Raw genomic sequence first — 20,003 nt, 5'->3', positions numbered from 1 at the left:
CCATCCATCCTTAAGACCCTGAGGATGCCCTTGGGTTTGAAGTATGCCTGTCCATCAGAGAGTACCTGGAAGCTTGCTGTCTCCTCCCTGCTCAAGGTGCTGTCCATTGGACTGCCGGTGGCGCGCCAGCATGCCTCCTCTGGGAAGTTCGACACCATGTGGCCAGAGCTAGCCAATGCCTTTGAAGACTTCCTTTTTACCAAAAGGTACACATAAGATTTTAAATGACTCAATTCTAAGTCCATACGTCAATATACTGTATGAATGTATGAGTTTTGAGTAGGGAGCTGATGTTTTTTGGTGGTCTGTTTTTGCAGCACACCTCCAGACAACTTGTCCATCCAGGAATTCCAGAAGAATGAATCTGTTGATGTAGAGGTAAATAGGATTTGTTGCTAGCATCCAGTATCTTAACATCATTTTGTGAGTTTGCCTGCATCAGCATTGTGCCCTCTTCGCTTTAGGTGGTCCAGTTGATCAGCACAGAGATTTTACCGTTTGCCAACTTCATCCCCAAAGACTTTGTTGGCCAGATAATGACTATGCTCAATAAAGGATCCATTCACTCACAGTCCCCCTCTTTCACAGGTAAGATGTGACTTTTACAGCTAAAATGATTTGACTTCAGCTATCTTGTTTACGTGTATGTGACCCTTCTGACACTGATGGGATAGAGACCATCTTCTAACCATAACCGACACCAACCGACTCATTGAATAGGAGCACCAGCTAAATGCCTAAAATATAAAATGTAAATGGCTTTCCCTCTACAGAGGCAGAGATCGACATGCGGATGAGGGAGGAGTTCTCCAAGGTTTGCTTCGAGACGCTGCTGCAGTTTTCCTTCAGCAACAAGGTGTCCACCCCCCAGGAGGGCTACATCTCTCGCATGGCGCTCTCTGTGCTCCTCAAGAGGTCCCAGGACGTTCTGCGGCGCTACGTGGAGGATGAGAGGTTGAGCGGACGCTGCCCCCTGCCCAGGTAAGCCCTGCTATAGACCACCTGGTAAGACGAAACATGGAGCATCTGCCATTTGGGGGAATGCTTTTATCCAAAGAGTTATGTACAAGAACATTTAGCTGTGGAGAACCAAGACCACTCCAACTGCTTCCATTGTTATTGTCCCTTTTCTGAAATAATCAGTGAAAAAATTCTGGAATACGTTTATGCTAAGATAAGATGACATTTTTAATGATCCCCATAGGGAAATTGGGTGATTGGATTGCAAATGGCAGTAGGATAAAGGGAGGAGTTCAGAAAAACAGGAAAATAGAATACAAACAAGAATCTAGCAAATGGGGGCTATACTGTATATGCATGCACAACCACCAGTTTCAATGCTATAACATTAGGTAGAATCTATGAATGAAAAGTATGGGAAAAGATATGGATTACAGCATTATTAGGGTGTGCAACATAGCAGCAGCAGACCTTGCTGAAGCAAATGAAAGAAGTGTGTTTTCCCCCTCAGTACTCTGCTACTCTGAGAGGTTTGATAAATATTGAGCCCTAACCTGATTTAGTTTATTTAATCTCTTTAGCAACTTTTCCGCCTTTTCTGCCTTTCCTACTCTTCAGAGCTACGTTCCTTGTACAGCCATAATGGACTCTCTTGTCCGTTATTAGATTATCATGCTCATGTAGTATAACAGGTTTCTCGCTATCTTTCATAGTGGATAGAAGATTAAACTTGATTGTTATCTGATCAGATTAATAGCATCTTCATCTTTGAGACACACTTAAGTCACCATTTTCACAAATTTGTTTTCCCTTTCTGTCTGTTCTGTCTCTTGCCTGTGTCGATTAGCCAGGAATGAATTTATTCTGTTATGGACAGGCTTTCATTACAAGCAATTTATTAATCACTGCCAAACCGGTGTATCCGCCTCATATCCGTCTCATTAGAAACCTTTGAAATCCAATTCAAGTGATGATACTCACACAGTGTCCCCATTGTCACATTTACAGCGTTTAAGTAGGTATATGTAGCTAATAAACCTCTTTTTTTTCTTTTTAGGCAACAAGTGACAGAGATTATCTTTGTCTTGAAAGCCATCAGCACCTTGATGGACTCTCTTAAAAAGACCCAGCCAGAAAATGGTGAGTTTCAAACAGTGTAAACGATTAAATCGATCTTGGAAAGAGGTGAGGCAAAGAAAAGCTAAAAAAGACAGTGATACTACCATATATCTATCATCTGTTCATTTCAGATAAATGTGTCAAGAGTACAGTTGGGACCGTTTTTCAAATGGGTTTTATTTCCAGTCTGGGGAGAAGCGTTTATGTACTCAACAAGGTCAATTACCCAAAGAGATTTTTTGAATTACAAAAGATTGAAGTGAGACATGCAGAAATAATGCTTTTGACCTTCAAGTTGTTTGCATTGTATCGGCCTTTATTCAGACGCAAAACCCATTCCCATACGCCTCTGGCAATTTTATCAAGGAAATTATTTCTCTGATTGCTTTCTATCACAACTCATGCTCTCTTCCTTCCCCTCCCTCCCCCACTCCTCCTTGTGCTCCTTTCTCTTGCTTGTCGGCTCTTTTGTGCGCAGTGGATGGGAACACATGGGCTCAGGTGATCGCCCTGTACCCCACGCTGGTAGAGTGCATTACATGCTCCTCGTCTGAGGTGAGCTCAGCCCTGAAGGAGGCCCTGGGGCCCTTCAAAGACTTTATGCAGCCCCCCGTCTCCAGAGTCCAGAACGGAGAGTCCTGACCAGGCTAGGTCTTGTCTGTTTTTTTTTTATATAATGAAGAAATCATGAATGTGTCTTCTTGACCCACACGCTTCACAAGTGGACGGACTTTTAACTCCACGTGAACCCACATCTACAGTAACGGACGGTAACCCGTGGCAACCGAGACGCGAGACTGCGCTCGGACCACACTGACGACTTTGACCCTCATACACATCATTGTATGCTTCTAATGTAAGCTGATAACGCCTCTGCCCCCCCCTCCATTCTCATACAGACTGGCTGGACTCGTGTGTTAACAACTACAGAGATAAAAAAAAAAAATTGCAGTGTTGCCTCTGGGTTTAGTTTGTTTTATTCTCCTGATGAGGCGAGTCAATGTACAGTGTGTGGTGATAGTGTTGATGATGTAATTAAGAAAAAAATAATAATACTTGGGCTTTATTGATCTTAAAAATGAAAGGACAAAGACATTTTGCGACATTTTCAACAGTGAGGATTTTATGCAAGGAAAAAAAAAAAACATCTTACTGTAACATTCCATGTCATCTTTAGCCAGCCATCTGAGAAGGGATGTACTTGTCTGTGTAAAATAAATGGGACAGTTCTACAAACAACTCGGTGCTGTGTGTGCTCAATTATAACATTTTTCATTTTTATGTACTCTTACCCAAAGTGCCTTACCGTACCACGAGTGAGTGCATGCTTTCTGTTTGTTACATATTGATCAATGGAATTCTAAGTGCATGCTTATGTTTTTGAGGTGCTATCTCCTTGAACATGAAAGTTTTTTTTTTTCCTTAGTGTTTCTTTAACTCTCTAATGAAAAATCACTATAATATTCCTTTAGGGACTGGAGCGTGTGAGTTTTTGGGTGACATTATCGTACTTAATGGTATTTTTTTTATCTCCTGTGGTATCACTGCAATCTTCCTACAGGGACTTATAGTGCTCAATAGTGAGTTTATGGTGATATTATTGTACTTCATGATATTTCTTATCACCTTAGGTGTCATTGCAATGTTCCCACTTCTTTTGCAGTGACATTTGTGTAGTATCCTTCTAAAAAATATGATAGGATTATTATAGTTCCTTTTTCGTAAGGGCTGGATCTGGACTTTTTATATCAAGGACCTCTTAAATAGACACGCATTAGACCACAGGCCCCCCATTTTAAACTGGTTTTGTCTAAGTGACCCTGCTATTGAGATCTTTGTTCTCTTTCTATATAGTAAGCAAGATGATAACAAGGACAGTGAAACCTCTTGATCAGAATTAGCCATCTTTATGCAATCTCTCATCGTGCTCAGTGTCTAGTCAATGACATAATAGATTAAAACCATCCCACATTTTTTGCTAGGGACCCCCACGGCACCCTCTCAAGGGCCCCCCGGAGGTCCCCGGACCGCAGTTTGGGAACCGCTAGTTTAGGTCATATGAGGGGAAAGGACCGTGGGTTGTCTGGTGCACTGAAGAAAGGAAGGAGGAGGAGGAGGAGGAGGAGGAGAGCGGGGCAGGTCCGCTTGGGCGGGGTTTCCCTCGTATTTCAAGTCTGCTCAGAAGAGGCAGAGGACGGACCATTCCTGGCTGCATGGGAATGTCGGTGTAGGTGAATACCGAGACGAGGCGGTGCATTTCTTCAGCTTTTACGGCGTTTTTTTAGTATTTTTTTTTATTTTTTTCGCTCCTGCGTTTGACCATGTACTGGCTGAGGTAGTAGTTTGTGCTGTTGGTTGGGTTGTGACACTGCCCGCTATGGAGATGACTGCGCAAGCTACTGCCTTGCTAGTGCTGGTGATTCCACTTCAGCCGAGGAAAATGTCCTGTAATACGGTTTTTCAGGTAATGCAAACTATAGTGTTGTACCGTGTTAAAGCTGTAACTGCTGCTGTATCTACAATGGCTTTGGCTACATTGTTGCATTTTTTTTTTTTTTTTTTGCTTTACTGTACTGTGTAACGTTAGAGCCGAGCGGTTACAGCACTGGCAACTGTATCATGTTTCATCAAATAAAATAGAGCAATGATTGGGAAAAAGCACTTTCTTGTATGCGGTCGTGATTGTTACCTTTGCGTTTATTATACACAGATCTAATGTGATATTTAGACTTGCGACTCTCATAAACATGTATTTCATTTTAACTCAGACCCATTATGCAGAATTCCTTGCAGGATGGAAAAAAAAAAAAAGCTAAACGTTAACGCTTGAATGTCTCAGTTGGAAATGCACATTTGATATATTTTTTTGCACATTTTGAACCAGGTTGACTACACGAGGACGAAGCATATGAGGTGAAAGTCAATATCTGGTATGGATTTGCATAGTTTCCACCACCTCAGGCAGTGTGGGTTGTGTAGAAAGCATGTAGGTCAATAGTACTGTTGCTATGAAGAGAGGAGTGACGTGGCTCCTGCTGCCCACTGAGGTAGCCTACAGTACATCTGGTCTGATACACACAAGCTGGCTTTATGGCTCTCCCCGACGTCCTTTGTTGATAATGCTGCATACCACCAGGCGCTGGAACAGATAGTGTGTTGCTGCACCTAACACCTTACATGCAGGGTGCAGCTCAGACATAAAACTGTGCGGTACTGTGTGCTGTGTTGGCACCATTCACCTAATAATCTGATTATTAAGCTAAATCAGGAGGGTGTGCTACAGTATTTGGACTACAGTCTACAGTGCAGACACACACACACACACACACACAAAGCACATGACCCCCACAGGGTTTTTAACAGTTGTGTCCTCGCTGCCTGTCTGAGTGAACCACTGATGTGGGTCATGCGTTGTGAGTTAACCTTTTAAATCCTACTTGTGCTGCCCAACAGCATCTGGCTGCCCTGTATCACATTAGTATGGCAGTCAGGGGTCTCATGATGGGGGTGGGGACTGGAATGGATAATGAGCTTCGATTGGCTGCAGTGGCAGGCAGCTCTGGTCGATGAAACCGTGCACGGGCTGCAGTCTTGAGTTCAGACCCCAGCCCAGATGAGAGAGAGCGTGCCGCTCGCTGACTGAAGATTGAATCCTGCGTTTGACCTTCCAAGAAGACAGAAACATGAAATATTTATGAGTTCACACTTGATCGTGTGTTAACGGTGCAGGCAGAGTTGTGTTCATCTCAGGGCACAATTCTGCCCACTAGCATCTGTGGTGATTTAGGGAAGGAAAAAAAGAGCTATTAAATGGAGAGTCAAAGGGATAAGCAGAGCTAATCCGCAAACCATTATACTCCAAAGCTTTAGTGGTTCATTGTAGAGATGCGTGTAGGCTGAACAGAGGTATTTCTTTTGCCTTTTCGGAAGTAGCTGACACACTAGCATACAAACCTCCACAGACCTGTAGTTATTGTTAAGCCCATTCTCGTAAATCTTACCTACTGGTCTACATTCAGTAATTACACCTTCCTAGCAAACTTGTTCAAATTAGTGGCTGTCTTGTGTAATAAATAGAGGAGATTTAGATTCCAGGGCAAAACCAAACACATTTTCCCATCCTGACTGTACTGAGAGCCAGCCTATGGACAAGTGAGCAGTGTGTATTGGGAGTTATGGAGGACAGGGCAGCCCTCGGCCTGTCCAGACCCCTGCTCATCCATCTTGTGTCGGCGTTCCCATTTGAGCCGGGCTGCAGATAAATCAGCTTCAGGCTGCTGAAGCCCAAAGGCAGTAAATTAGAGCCCCCTGTGGAAAATCTGCCGGCTCAGATGATTATCACAGCTGCACTGTGGAGGCAGCCGCACCTTCCTCCTGACAGGCCGGACGACCCTGATGTGGATACTGAACATTCCCCAGATAGCTTCACACATCACCCAATGCTGTAATACAACACGTTTGGGGTGCAGCAGAAAGCCTATACATTATGTGAGAGTTGAGGAAGTTGGTGGCCCAAATATTAAAAGCTGTTCCACAAATCAAAAGCCTTTTGCTAGTAGGATTACATGAATCAAAAAGACCTTCAGTACCTTGACGTTTTACTGTCCATCCGTTTAAAGGCCGTACAAATGATGAACCCTATCCACTCAAAACTCAAAGGCGGTGGCTCCAGGTATCGCCTTTTGGAATGGAGTGAGATAGCGCCTCACCTTTCCAGTACAAGAGATGAGTATCTCACCGCTAGCCCACTCAGCATCTCCCCCGACTCTATCCACGGGTGGGGTGGGAGTGCTGTGACCTTGGAAAAACAAGCCACCCACAGGAATGACTGTGTCATCACTGCCGTCATCCAATCTGGACCACACACGCGTGTGGAGAGTAGGAGTGGAGTGCCAGATCAGTGCTGGCCTGACTGGAGGAGGATGCAGTGCTGGCCTGTGTGGACCAGATGGCCCTCCAGCTCCTGCAGAGGACCCAGGAGTGTGAGACTCCCACGACAGCATTTTATGGTCCCATGTGTGTGTGTGTACTATGTACAAGCACATACTTATGTGTGTATGTGTGTGTGTGTTTTGCACTCACGCCCTAATCCCCACCTGCGGGTAGGATAACGGGAATTGAAAAGACCTTCAGGCTCTAGAGTTATTATGTGATATCCACAATAAGACTGTTGTAGACACAGGTGGTCCTTAAACCTTTCCTGAGCTCTGGTGGTTCCTTCCTCTGTTGTCCTCCAATGCATCCCCTCCTTAGCTTATGTGCCTCGTCAAAGCTTAAAGAACTGTCAACAATATCTTGAAGCGAATCGGCCACAGGGCCTTTTGCATATTTCTATAATTCTGTCAGATTTAGTTGCACATATTAAACAGCACGTTGTGCAGCAGTGCCTATTAATTGGTCTCAGGTGTAAACAGTCTTACTCATTAAGCCCATTGATTCAAGTCAGATGCGTGTGGACTACTGGAAACCCGATCTCGCACTCCCAGCTGCCTGAGCAAACTGGAAAACCTTTTCAGCTTTTGGCAGCCACTTTCAGTGAGATCCCTTTTGTGGCTTTCATCACAGGTAAGTAGAAGTGCTTGTGTTGACGCAGGAGTTGTCACGTTTTACTCTGTAGTACTGCACCAGAGCGAGTGTCACAATTCCAGATAATATCATCATACTAGGGTCAGACCGATATATCGATTTGCAGATAAATTGGGTTGATGAAAATATCAATCAATGTCAGACCGGTCAGTGTCACCCACCACCGATATGATGGAGGTAAGGATGTGATTTTACTCAACCAGCTTCAGGGGTGGCAGCCTGTAAAACCTGCAATGAAACCTACATCGGCATGCCTTAAGGCAGTGATTCTCAACCTTTTTCATATCACGGACCCTTAATTTAGTCCAGCCACAGACCTCCATTTGATGAGATTTTGTCTCTTAAAAAAATCTGAAAATATTTTTTTGTTAGATAATGATTTTGTCCAGAATTCCATGACTATCTGTAGATAACAATGAAACTATGATCAAAACAGTCATTATTCTACATTATCTCATTGTGTTAACTTCTTGTAAATTAAATAATGGTTAAGTTTAACAATTCATCAATTTGCTGGGGACCCCCTGGAACCCCCTCAAGGACCCCTGGTGGTCCCCAGACCCCACGAGAACCACTGCCTTAAGGAACCCACCTAAAAGAATTTCATTAGCATGGGTGTCAGTGGAGAGTTCTAGTGTCCCATGATGGTCTAAATGATGTTTCAGAAGCTTCTCCCCCCTGCCAAGAACAAAATTGTGGGGGAATCACAGAATCCTTGGAATTTAGAGAATACTGGAACAAAGTTGGCTATGTTGGCCTTCAAAACCCATATTGAACTGAAAACAACTGGCTGATTAGCACAGTTTTGAGCACTGCGAGGTACAGAAGTAGGCCAATACCATAAACCAGCAGGATGTTTTTGAAGTTTTGCCTCACTGTTTTGGGGATTTTTTTCTGTCCTGTCTGAACCATTAAATTTTAATCCTTGTGATTTGATCCTTTCAATATTTTTAGACTCTTTGGTCTCACTGGTATTGTAAGCATCTTGACATCACAGTATTTTGGTATTACTTTAGTATCACACAGTACTTCAGTATTACTGAGGTATTGCACAACCCTAATTAACATAAAAAAGTTTCACCGAGACATAAAAAAGTTTCACCCAAGAACCCCAACTACTGTTCCACACTGGTACTCCCACTCACGTGAAAGACCAGTTGAAATGGGGACGCATGACTTCTATGCACATTTTTTTGTCATGTTATCAAACTGTCTTTCATCACTTGAGGGTGTGTGTGCTTTGGTGTCAAATTACGCCCCTCAAAGCAGCCTCCACCATGTAATCTCCTGTCAGGCTATTCTGTGAACTGATACCCTTCATCCCCGTATTGCTTTGGGACTCACTTGACACAGTTAGTGAGATTGGTGATGGTATTATTCCATAGAGTTACTCGAGTATAGCGGAGGGCTCGGATAAGCCCAGGGTTCCTACACAGCTTCCATTTAAAAATCCAAGGCTTTCTTCAAGATACTTATTTCTTGACTGGATTTGACAGTTTTTGTCAGTGTTTAATACGATGCACGCCGATCTTGGCTGAGCAATATGACCATCAACTAGGATATATCGTCAAACAGCAGTAGGCCACAACTAGAGTTTAGTTTTAAGATCAACAAAAATGATAGTCATGAATGCTACACAATGATATACAGTCCACTTGTGTACCAACAATACTTTTGCTAGGCCAGGGCATACAATTTTAATTGATTTTTCTGTTTACTTCCCCTGTTTATTTCTCAAGGACTCTTCACTATTCTCATAAAAGTACAGCTCTAAGCAGGAATCAACCAGCACCTCTATTTTCCCATCTTTTCTATAGTGTACAGACTAGTTATCAAGGACACAATGCTCTTTAGTTAATTCCACAAAGAAATGATCAGGAATTGTCATTTTTTTAATAAAGTTGAAAAGTGAATCTTAAATCATTTTTTTTTTTTTTTTTTTTTTTACATTGACCATAGGCTTTCAAAACGGTACAAATTAACGTCTTTTTGTTTCGGTAAAATGTACATCACTTAGTTACAGTATAACAAAGGAGAGAATTGTCCAGAAGTGTCCACTGAAATGTATTTACACATTTTTTACATTTAAATTAAATACATCTGTTCCATTCCATGTTTCAGCAGCTTCATCTTAAGCGAGCCACAGCTGGATGTAACGCAATTAAGATACAATATCTGTGTACAGTTAAGAGAAACCGAAACCACGGCTAAGCAGAATGAACTACAATGCGGAAAAAAGACTGGATCTGGAAAACGTGTTGACTGTAGAGAGACACGAGTTCAGAGTTTTCTAGTAGAATTGTCTCTTGACAGTGATGCTCGTTGTCATTTGTTTATCTACTTCCTTATTAATTAAAGATCCTTAAGTGGAAAAATCAGGAGGAATGCACTATGTAGAGGTTCCTGCTATCCATGAGAATGGGTTTATCTCCTATAGGGACGGTATATCCATTTTAGCAATGTCAGATACATCTAATGTCTTTTTTAGCATATGGTACAAACCATAAAGCATGACAAAACTAGACAAACTACACTGCCAACAATATTCCACACAACACACCATCCATCACACAGCGTCCTGGGTGATTGTTCTGCTTTTCTTCAGTGCATTTAGCAAAGTATTTTACGTTTCTTGTACAGAATAGATGTTTTAGTTACACAACAACAACAACAGATGAGAATTTAACTCGACTGTTGACCAAAATAATGGCACAGGTACCAGTTATAGCAAATGTAGTGTGTAAACAGCCACCGAAAGAGGACAATGACAACATTTAAATAGAACAAAAGGATAAAAAGGAAGAGAATCGCGAGGTAGATGGCTGGATTTGACTGAGTGAAGTACAAATAATGTGAGAATGTTTTTTTCTTCTTCAATTAGAATGCAATAGTATTGTACAAGTTGAGCTAGCTTTCATAGTAAGAGATGTTTTAACTTCAAAGCACAGTCACATTTAGCTGACACCAGAAACTCAACGGTGATTGTACTTTCATATTGTAATGTCAACAAAAGAGTTTTTCCTTCATCTACTAAGTAAGACATTTCCCACAGTAGTCAGAACAGTATTGCACAGAGTAAAAAAAATGTTGCAGCTACACTACTAAAAGGGGAACCGTGTTCCCAGTGCTTAAAGCTAGAGAAGACTTGCATGTTTGTTTTTTTTTATGTTTGTTTTTTTAGACAAGTGACTAATAGATGCGGACGGTTGATCCTGGCCAGATGGAATACTAAAAACATACATGGAACAGAGGAGGTATGATTCATATATACATCTCTCTCTGCCGGCTGGTCTATACACTGTACAGGTGCTCGGCAAATCACACTCACCAAATGTCTTATATGTCAGAATTATTTACATTTTCACATTAGTAAATATTGTACATTAACATAAGCTAGTAATAGCGATCCTGAGATGCACATCAACATCTCATCAATGTGAGTCCCTTCTCTCTCCCCTCAGTAGGCATCGCCCACGTGACAAAGCTCAGGATTGCTTCTTCAGTGAAATACAGACTTTAGAGGTTCACAATGACGGCTATCAGTTGTTCAACTCAGGTCTAGTGTGTTCAGGATCCAGTTTTGCCATTGGTTTCTTTTCAGTAAAAAGGACCAAACAAAAAGGAGGGAATATTGATCATCCTGAGATAATCTTCCAAAGAAAATGGGGCAGAAATCCCAATCTCTGGCCAGACCAGAACATTTTGGATCCCTCACCACAGGAAGAATAAAGTCCACACTGAAGCACTTTAAGAGTGCAGGGGATTGGGGTAACTGCAGAGGTGAAGTTGGGTGGTCAAGGCAGGGTATACTGTCGTTCTTACGTCCTAAGGTTTTGTGATGGTCCGTAGCTTGGCTAGGTCTGCCTGTTGCCATACATTAGGGGAATGATGTAGACAGAAATGTCATCTCCAGAACCTAATCTGTCATTGGATATCCTCCAGCCTCGATCCTTCAGCACCCCTCGCGCTCTCATGACCAGGTCTTGAGCTGCCATTGTGTACCTGAGGTAACAAAAGTGATAAACGGTCATGACATATTGATATACAAGGCGAAGAGTTGTAAAATGTGATTATAAGCGCACACAGTATTTGAATAGCTACATCTGCCTACAGCCAAATGAACTGATGATACAAAGTTTACGGCCATTTGATGAACTTTTGAGATAAGCTCACAAAAAAAAGCTCTGCATTACCAATCTCACAAGCTTTCCCTTGACATCAGAGAATGACTTATCCAAATGTTTGGAAATTAGCATAATTACGACAAGATAACAACGTTCATCCTCTCCAAATAAGACAGGGGTGAGAGGAAGTTCAGCCCTGTCTGGTGGCTGCAGCTGTGCGGTGAGCGAACGTGCCTGTGCTGGTCGTCGGGGTCGCAGTTGGCCAGGAAACAGGTGACCGCCTCGGCTACTTCCTGGTTGGAGAGGACATCCCACAGACCGTCGGTTCCCAGCACGAGAACGTCATCGGCTCCGTGCTCGTACTGCGTGAGCGGGTACACTTTGACCTGCAGGTGAGGGGAATAATGAGAGAAAAAGTTGTTGAGTTGAGATACACGGTTCCTGAGAACGACTTGTACCTTGCCTACCAACATTTTCAAGAGTTTATAGATGTGTGTGAGTCTCCTGTGTGGCCTTGGTGAACAGGCTTACTCCTCATAAAGGGACTTACTGTATCTTCTACCCTAATTTCCATCTTTCTTTGTGTATATCTTCTACCTCTATCTTTTCTTTCTAAAAGCTAGTGAAGGCCTCAAGCTTTCACAGTGATCCTGAGGCAAAGAGATCCTCAGCCGGTATGTTACTGTGGCAACTCTTGTGTGGCACAATCTCTCAGTTTACCATAGCTGAACAAAAAGCATACTCTGAAATAGCACACCAAATAATGCCCCCTGGCCTTGGTCTCTGCATCAAGTACTTTAGTTTGGTTGCTTCGAACAATTCCTGTGCTACCAGGGGGGAGTTAACAGAAAAAAAACTGGAGCATGGCACTCTCTTGCCTCTCCACAGGAGACATGCCACCTCCCGAAGACCGCAAGGGCTACTGCTAAAACAACGCAGCATGACCACTGTGCCTGCAAAAGTGGTTGTAAAGGAATCAAAATGAGCCTCCATGTTGTGGGGAACCTTGTGGTTGAAGTCTAGGCAAGGCAGAAAAGGAGTGGAGCTATCAGCCCATGTATTTCAAAATGCGTAATGGAGATTTCAACACCACCACAGTGTCTCTGGAGGAGTGTTGATGACCACAGCATTTGGTTTCTGACCCAACGCCCATATTTGAACTTATAATCAACATGATGACTCAGTGAGCATCTCAGCCAGCTTTTCACAAACCACTCAAGAACAATTTTCAGCTTGTTATTAAAGACCACTGTTAGGGTTAAATCACAAAAAGATTAGTTAAATCACATAGAAATGCTCATCTGAACTAATGTAAGAAAAATGTAAAAGCAGTCCTCCTACTGCTGCATCTTCTGTACTACTACATCTCAAGTTGAATTTCTTTGTTTTTTGCATTTCTTCTTTTTATCATCTTTACTATAATTGCTTTTCTTCCTTCACCTTTTTTATTTATAACCTGAATGTAATTATTTGATTCTAACTCTCACATACCCTGCAGGCTTTTCTCAACCTCTCCCACACACATTTTGTTAGTGTAATTGTCTATTTATGTTATTTAAGCAATATCACACAAGAGGGAGTGCTGTTGTAGCTTACTGTATATCAGCATGGCTGTGATTAGGCTGAAGATAATCACAGATATACAGTATCACAGATCTACAGTAAGCTACAACAGCACGACCTCGAGTGTGATATTGCTTTTATACAACAGTTGTATAAACAAAGTTATTCATCAAGTACTGGTAATTTGAGACAACAGATGATTTTTGTCTGTTATTTGTCTCCACCTTACTTTCTTATTACTTATTTCTTATTACTTTCTTCCCAACCTTCCGCCTCGGCCGACCATTAATAATTAAGGTCAAATGTATCCATATTTGCATTGTCGCTACTAGGTGCGAATGATGTTTTGTGTAGACATGTACTGGGAATATCTGGTAAGCATTTGTTTGTTGCACAACACTGTATTGTCTGCTAGAAGTGCTAACCAGCTGGTTAGCTTGCCAGCTACTTGGCTAACGTCAGATGATGTTGTCGTGATCCGCTTTTTATTTCTCCTCACAAGAAGCTCCAGGCAGAGCTTTCTCCACACAAAAAAACACTGTGAGAACGCAGACTAATCAAGGTTACATTAGAACACCTGTGAAGCGGAGTGATACATACAGTAAAGCGTCCCAGTGCTGTTATACTGAATATCAGCACTCATGGAATGCCTCTTGTCCAATCAAATTGCTCAACCAGAACTAACTGTTGTATAAATTAGACTAAATCATCCAGTGGGACCTCTAATGCTGAGTTTCTGACACATATCTTACACATACCAATAGTTTTTACACTCTATATGAAACAATAGTGAGTGCAAGCAATCTCGAAGGCAAAATGTGAAAAAAAAAAACTCCTGCATCAAAAACTCCTGTAGGAACCAAAAGCTGAACTATGACTGAACTCGCAGGGCAATGAATTAAAGATCAAGAGAATGCATGGGCTTCGTGACGACTGGAATCGCGGGGTTTGTGGGCAGTAGACGCGAGGAAGGAAAGGACTCATTTGAGAGCGGCGGCTGGTGTGGAATGTTAATGTGCAGGTTGACCATGGAGTCCACCAGTGTGGACTATTAATGGCCAGGGGCATTTTAGACTCTCACCAGTGGGCTGCTGACACTTTAACATGAAGCTGAGGTTATGAGGTCGAACGAAAGGAAAAATCCACCCTAAAACACTTTCAAACTTAAAAAAAAAAACAGCTATTGGTGATGTGTCTTGCATTTCTTTGTTTTGTATTTTTCTTATTCCTGCGCATAACTGAATGTGGATGATGTGACGTTGAGGTATTTCCAGCACAGCCACAGCAGAGTATAATAGCAGAAAAAAATTCAGCTATCTATAACATCACCGGTAAACATATCAGGTTTGGTGTCAATCCTTCAGAATCAAAGAACAAGGGCTTCTTTCTAGATCCACCATTATGCACCGACATTCACTAATCAAACAGGGAGAAATCCATCGTAGAAGAGCCAGAGATACTAATTTCTCCACCAACCGTAGCCTCAACAGACCAGAATGCAAGGCAACCACAAGACATTTTGCCCTTTGAGTGAGGGGAATGGCCGTGATCATAGGCGCACCTCACTGGGGATTGTCGAAAGGCATTCTGGGAAATGCCGGAAATCACTAACTGAAGTTGAAGAAGACAAGGCAGGTTGGGGGAAAGTGGGTACACCAATCCAGTAAATTACAACACTTTATCACAAAATAACTAGGACAGAACTAGGACTATTAGGACGCAGAATAGGTAGACTGTTTGTCTTGCTAAAATCTGCTCTTGTCTGTCTTGAGCTTTTCGCTATGCTTGTCCTATATCATTTTGTTCACCACTGATTTTTGATGAATTAGATCTAGCTAGGCTCATTCTCTGTAAAGTCCTCTGAGACATGCTTGTGATAAAGGGCTATATAAATAAACAAACTTGAACTGGAATGTATTGAACATCATAAGAGTATACGAGGTGGATTTTTCCTTCGGTTACATGCAGAGGAGGATTAGGGCCACGTGTGAAAAATGTATTTGAGTTCTGAGATTAATCTCAACAATCTTAGATTAAAGTCAGATTTCTGAAATTATGAGAATAAAGTCAGAATTCTGAGATTAATCTCAGAACTCAAATTTTTCACATGTGGCCTTAATCCTCTGCCGTAGTTACACATTATCAAACAAAATGCAGAATGTAGCCTACCTCTGGGCAGCAGGAGAGGAAGGGCTTAATGTAGATGTTGGAGTCATGCACTTTGAGTTCGTGGTCCCCGAGGCCTCTGGTGACCCCGATGGTAGCCAACACACGGGCCTGTGAAGGAGCAACCATCAAAGAACAGCATTTAAAGCACGGCCTTCGTTTGACCCCGACCACTCTGCTTTGTTTAGGCAACAACGAAGCCAGCAGTGTTTGGGTTCAGCTATTCTAACAAAGTCCTTTTCATTTCTGTTCACTTCAGATTTGGGGTCAGTGCCATCTTATGAAAGAGAATTTGGAGTGTCTCGCTTTGAATCTTTCATCTGAATCTTTCTCATCTTTCCAAAGTCAGTATCAGATGGAGGCGGCGGTGGCAATATAAAGTTTAGAGATGCAGACTTGTGACTGGAAGGTCTCAAGTTTGCATCCCCAGCCCGACTGGAAAAATCTGGGTCAGGAAAGTGGTTGGGTAACACTCTTCGGTAACCCTTTAAATTACAGGCCATTCATTCACTTAATGACCAGAAATAACTAAGTAATATCCAAGTAAAATAGATGTAATAACTCTTTAGAGCATTAGTAATTACAGAGTTAAAAAATACAAATAAAAAAAGGCCCGTTCTGGGGTTTCTGTTGATTTCTGTTGTTATTATTGTAGATTTACTATGGAGTATGTTTCTATATCTATGTGAATATTGTATATATTGGTATATCTTTTCTAAAATATATCTTATTGTACTTATTGTACTTTTTCATTACTTACTTTTTTCTTAGTTTACCCTTCGCCTTTTTTTTTTTTTTTTTATGAACATTACTCAGTAATTACCAGTCATTCTAATGCTATAACTAGTTATTAGGGTTAGGCTATTTTACTTGAATAATACTTAGTCATTTCCAGTGATTACTGCGTAATTAATGACCTGTAATTTAAAGGGTTACCCACTCTTCCCTCCCTCAGTGACGACTGCTGAGGTGCATTTGACTCCCAGTAACTCATTGACCAGCAGAGGATGACTGTGATGGTATTAGGCAACTCATTGTGAAGCAAGGTGCTGCTGACAAAGAGCATGTACACTCAGCAAACCCTCCCAGGATAAGTTAGAGTTTAAAAAAAAGAATCAGTACGGTAAGACTTGGTTCATTAATATGCAGTATGCCTGTACTGCACCTTCTGTTAGTCTACTGAGTTCCACTTTAAGCAACAATACCATCCCTGTTAATTATAAAGAACAACCTGCATGACATCTCCCAAGCGACATTTCACAGGCTATATCCCGGTGGGAATCTTTATCTGGATGGATGAGCGGCATTTAGTCAAATAAACACAAGCTCATGGGGTTATGCGGTATCTAATGTAACAGAAGAGATTGCTCATGACACCATGAAGCACGCCGATACATCTCAGCATCTTCCAGTTTTGTGAGTCCTTAACGATCTCTCCCCCAAGCCCCAGACGCCGTCTAACTCATTTGTACGCTGTATGAAATTCCTTTTGATTCCTACTGTCTGCACAAATCGCCACCGCCGCCTCTAAAAATGGCTGCTGGCACGGGGCTGGGGAACTGGGCTAATTGAATCCACTGTACAGAGTATGAAATAGGCGTAAGGATGGGGAGAGGAGTTCGAGGGCGAGTGAGCAATTGAGATGGCCTGGTAGGAATGAGCCTGGATCAGTATGCAGCGCAGATGCCAGAGAGAGAGAGAGAGAGACAGAGAGAGAGGTAGAGGGAGGGAGAGTGTTTCAAAGTGGCGGCGAAGCTCCTCCGGCAGAGAAGGGGAAACATCCTGGGATTAATTGTTGAGCGTTGGGGCCCAGCAGGCTGCGCGCCGGGCTTTGAAGTGCTCTGGCGTTCCTTTCCAGCACAAAGCCCCCTCACTCTATCTAGCCATCCATCTCCGCGCCTCACTTCAAAGGGAGAGGACTCGACGTGGGCACAGCCAACTGTGCAGGGGTAAGCCCGAGTGTGGTTGCAGGCAGACAGTACTTTGGGGTGACATCTGCCCCAGTCATCAGTCAAACGCAAATCTACTGTCTGTGTGTATTAAATAGGAAACCGGAGACCGCCAGAGTGGGAATTTATTCTGATCTATCATGTTTCCTCTCTGACCTTTTCAATACCACAGGGACAAGATGCTGCGCACTACATGTATCACTGAAGCACGAGAAAATGTCACAAAAAGTATGCTGAACCGTCTTGAGCTCTTGACCTTTTCTTCTGTGTTTGGAGCCAAAACACAGACTAGACTCTCCTGCAAGTCGGAGTTTTAGCATCATAATATTTAACATCACATTCCAATTAACATATGCCAGTTGGTGGACACTTTTATCTAAAGTGCCTCACAGTTCAACGAGTGCATACATTTTGTTGCGGGTGGCTCCGATGGAAATCCAACCCGTGACCCTGGCGGTGTTAATGCCATGCTTTACCTGCTGAGCTACACAGAACAACTAGGACCATTACAGCAGAGATATTTTCTGTGCCATAGGTTGGTACGGGATGTGACTCCTTGTGGAAAAGGGGCCAGGAATGCTTTCCGCAGGCAGGAGCTGCATGCTCTGCTCCTCCACACAGTGACAGGGGGCTGACTAATGGTGCCCTGGCGAGCTTTGATTACAGGCGAGGCGCACAAGGCCGTGGGAGTAACTCTGTCACTTCTTACCTTCTTCCCTTCGCCGTAGATCAGTGGAAACTTTAGGTCGTCGTCCTCGATGGTTTTATACGCCCTGTGCAGAAGAGAGGACACTTTAATGGGTTTTTGGTTTATAGCAGGCAGCGTACACGTGCCCTAGAGATACAGCGCCTCCGCGCCCCCCGCAGGGCCTGCTGCCGAGGAGACTGGCAGAGAGAGAGAGAGTATGCTAGAAAAAAAAACAGAGAGAGTGAAAAAAAATCCACCCAGACAACACACAGAGAACGACTCAGAGCCTTAGCATATTTCTCCCCTCTTTTTTTTTCTAACTGATCTTTTGAAAATCTCCCTTGCGACAGCGAGTGAAATGCCAACGGATGTATGAGATGCTCCTGGTTCAGTTGGTTTTCTGTGCCTGTGTACGGTGCATATGTGTGTGTGTGAGTGTGTGTGTGTGCACGTGCATGAATGCATCTGAAGGTTTGGATGTAGAACGGCTGATTGATGCAAGGGTATGCAGGTTCACATTCCCCTGTTCTCAAAGCAGTGTTTAAACTACCCCAACTAATGAATAATTTACCATCTTCAGACTGGGTCTAGACGGAGATGTAGTACAAGGGAAAAGACTGTATATATTCACACCATGGAACAGTCTTAAGATACCCTTTTCTTCCTTTTAGCTTTGAAACTTACAATAAAACACCCTTGTCAGTCATAACAATAGTGCACTCTTGCACATACCGCTTATTACAGTTTTTCATCCATGAACAGCTCTACTTCAGAGGAACAGCTGTGTCACCATACCAAAAACATAAAACTTGAGCCAATTTACAGAGAAGCTGCCAGGACAAAGTTTTCCATTCACAAGTCACACCAGGTGCTGTGATATGAAAAATCTAGGCTTGGTATGAAGGCAGACTGCCCTGACCTGGGTCAAATAATGTTTCGAAATAAATGTTATGCTTTGTTTTTGGACAAAATGGAGGAAGGAGTCTTAAAGTTTAAACCTAAGAATGTATTTCAAAGTGATTTTAGCATGCTTTTCTGCAAGTGACAAAATTACATGACACTATCTGAATGACCCTGACAGGGGAAACAACACCCATCTGGTACTAAAAGCCGGTTAAAACAATCCCAAAGAATTATTTGCAAATAGTATTTGACCCAGATCTGGCCCACACCTTGTCCAATGTATTTCAGCTGCTGTGAAGCGGATTAGCAGGGACCGGGATGGTTTTTACATTACTGCTGGTTCCACTCAGAGCGACCATATGTTTCCACCTTAGGCGAGCGCTATACTGCCGCACTCAGCACTTTTTAACAGCGTGCAGAGCGAGGACTATCACTGTGAAAGCAGCCCACGAACACAGAAATACCGTCTGCAGCCCGAGACTCTTCTGAGCTGAGAGCTGTAGCACACAATAACACTCCTTAGCAGTGTTTCCCCAGAAATGTTCCTTCATGGCATGGGAAGACCTCTAAAACAGCATTTTGATTAACTCACCATTGAAACTAATACTAATGAAACCGTTTTGGTCTGGGCCTCTCCAATACATAGGGCTCACAAAATAAAAATAGGGGAAACACTACTTGTTAACAATATTCCTCCAAACTTCTTTTCATTTTATTATTTCACCTTCAAGAAGTGTTATTCTACATAAAAAAAAAAAAAAAAATACACACACGCACATGTTGTGTCATTATTTCAAAGATGTCTTGGATGAAATCCCCAGAGCTTGCCTTCGGGGACAGTTTCCCTCTCGAGACGTGTGTTTACAGCGAATCCAACCTGTCAGGCTTGAGATAACGAGTGTGTGACAGCGTTGAGGAAGATACACATTAATCCTGTTATGATAC

At 42.6% G+C, this 20,003-nt stretch overlaps 2 protein-coding genes across 5 annotated transcripts in view; one reads left to right on the top strand and one right to left on the bottom strand.

The window, feature by feature from the left end:
* Nucleotides 1–3,310, top strand: part of mon2 (MON2 homolog, regulator of endosome-to-Golgi trafficking) — a 52,252-nt gene extending 48,942 nt beyond the window's left edge. For all 4 annotated transcript variants that reach the window (XM_071522666.1, XM_071522670.1, XM_071522668.1 and 1 more), the window contains 6 exons: nt 16–206; nt 318–378; nt 465–588; nt 774–981; nt 2,018–2,100; nt 2,558–3,310. In XM_071522666.1, coding sequence (XP_071378767.1) covers nt 16–206; nt 318–378; nt 465–588; nt 774–981; nt 2,018–2,100; nt 2,558–2,721 — 831 coding nt within the window. In that variant the 3' untranslated portion in view covers nt 2,722–3,310. The remainder of the gene's footprint in view (nt 1–15; nt 207–317; nt 379–464; nt 589–773; nt 982–2,017; nt 2,101–2,557) is intronic.
* A 6,319-nt stretch (nt 3,311–9,629) lies between these two features.
* LOC139646902 (protein phosphatase 1H-like) overlaps nt 9,630–20,003 on the bottom strand; it is a 37,316-nt gene continuing 26,942 nt past the window's right edge. Inside the window, exons 7-10 of the mRNA XM_071522682.1 lie at nt 18,177–18,240; nt 15,522–15,629; nt 12,024–12,175; nt 9,630–11,667 (exon numbers count right to left, since the gene is read on the bottom strand). Of these exons, the coding sequence (XP_071378783.1) occupies nt 11,520–11,667; nt 12,024–12,175; nt 15,522–15,629; nt 18,177–18,240 (472 nt within the window). The 3' untranslated portion in view covers nt 9,630–11,519. The remainder of the gene's footprint in view (nt 11,668–12,023; nt 12,176–15,521; nt 15,630–18,176; nt 18,241–20,003) is intronic.

This window comes from Centroberyx affinis, unplaced genomic scaffold (genome assembly GCF_046629955.1).
Source record: "Centroberyx affinis isolate AG114_WGS23_722 - 3 ecotype Tasmania unplaced genomic scaffold, CSIRO-AGI_Caff_v1 ptg001013l_1, whole genome shotgun sequence".
NCBI lineage: Eukaryota > Metazoa > Chordata > Actinopteri > Beryciformes > Berycidae > Centroberyx > Centroberyx affinis.
This window is presented reverse-complemented; position numbering and strand designations above follow the sequence as displayed.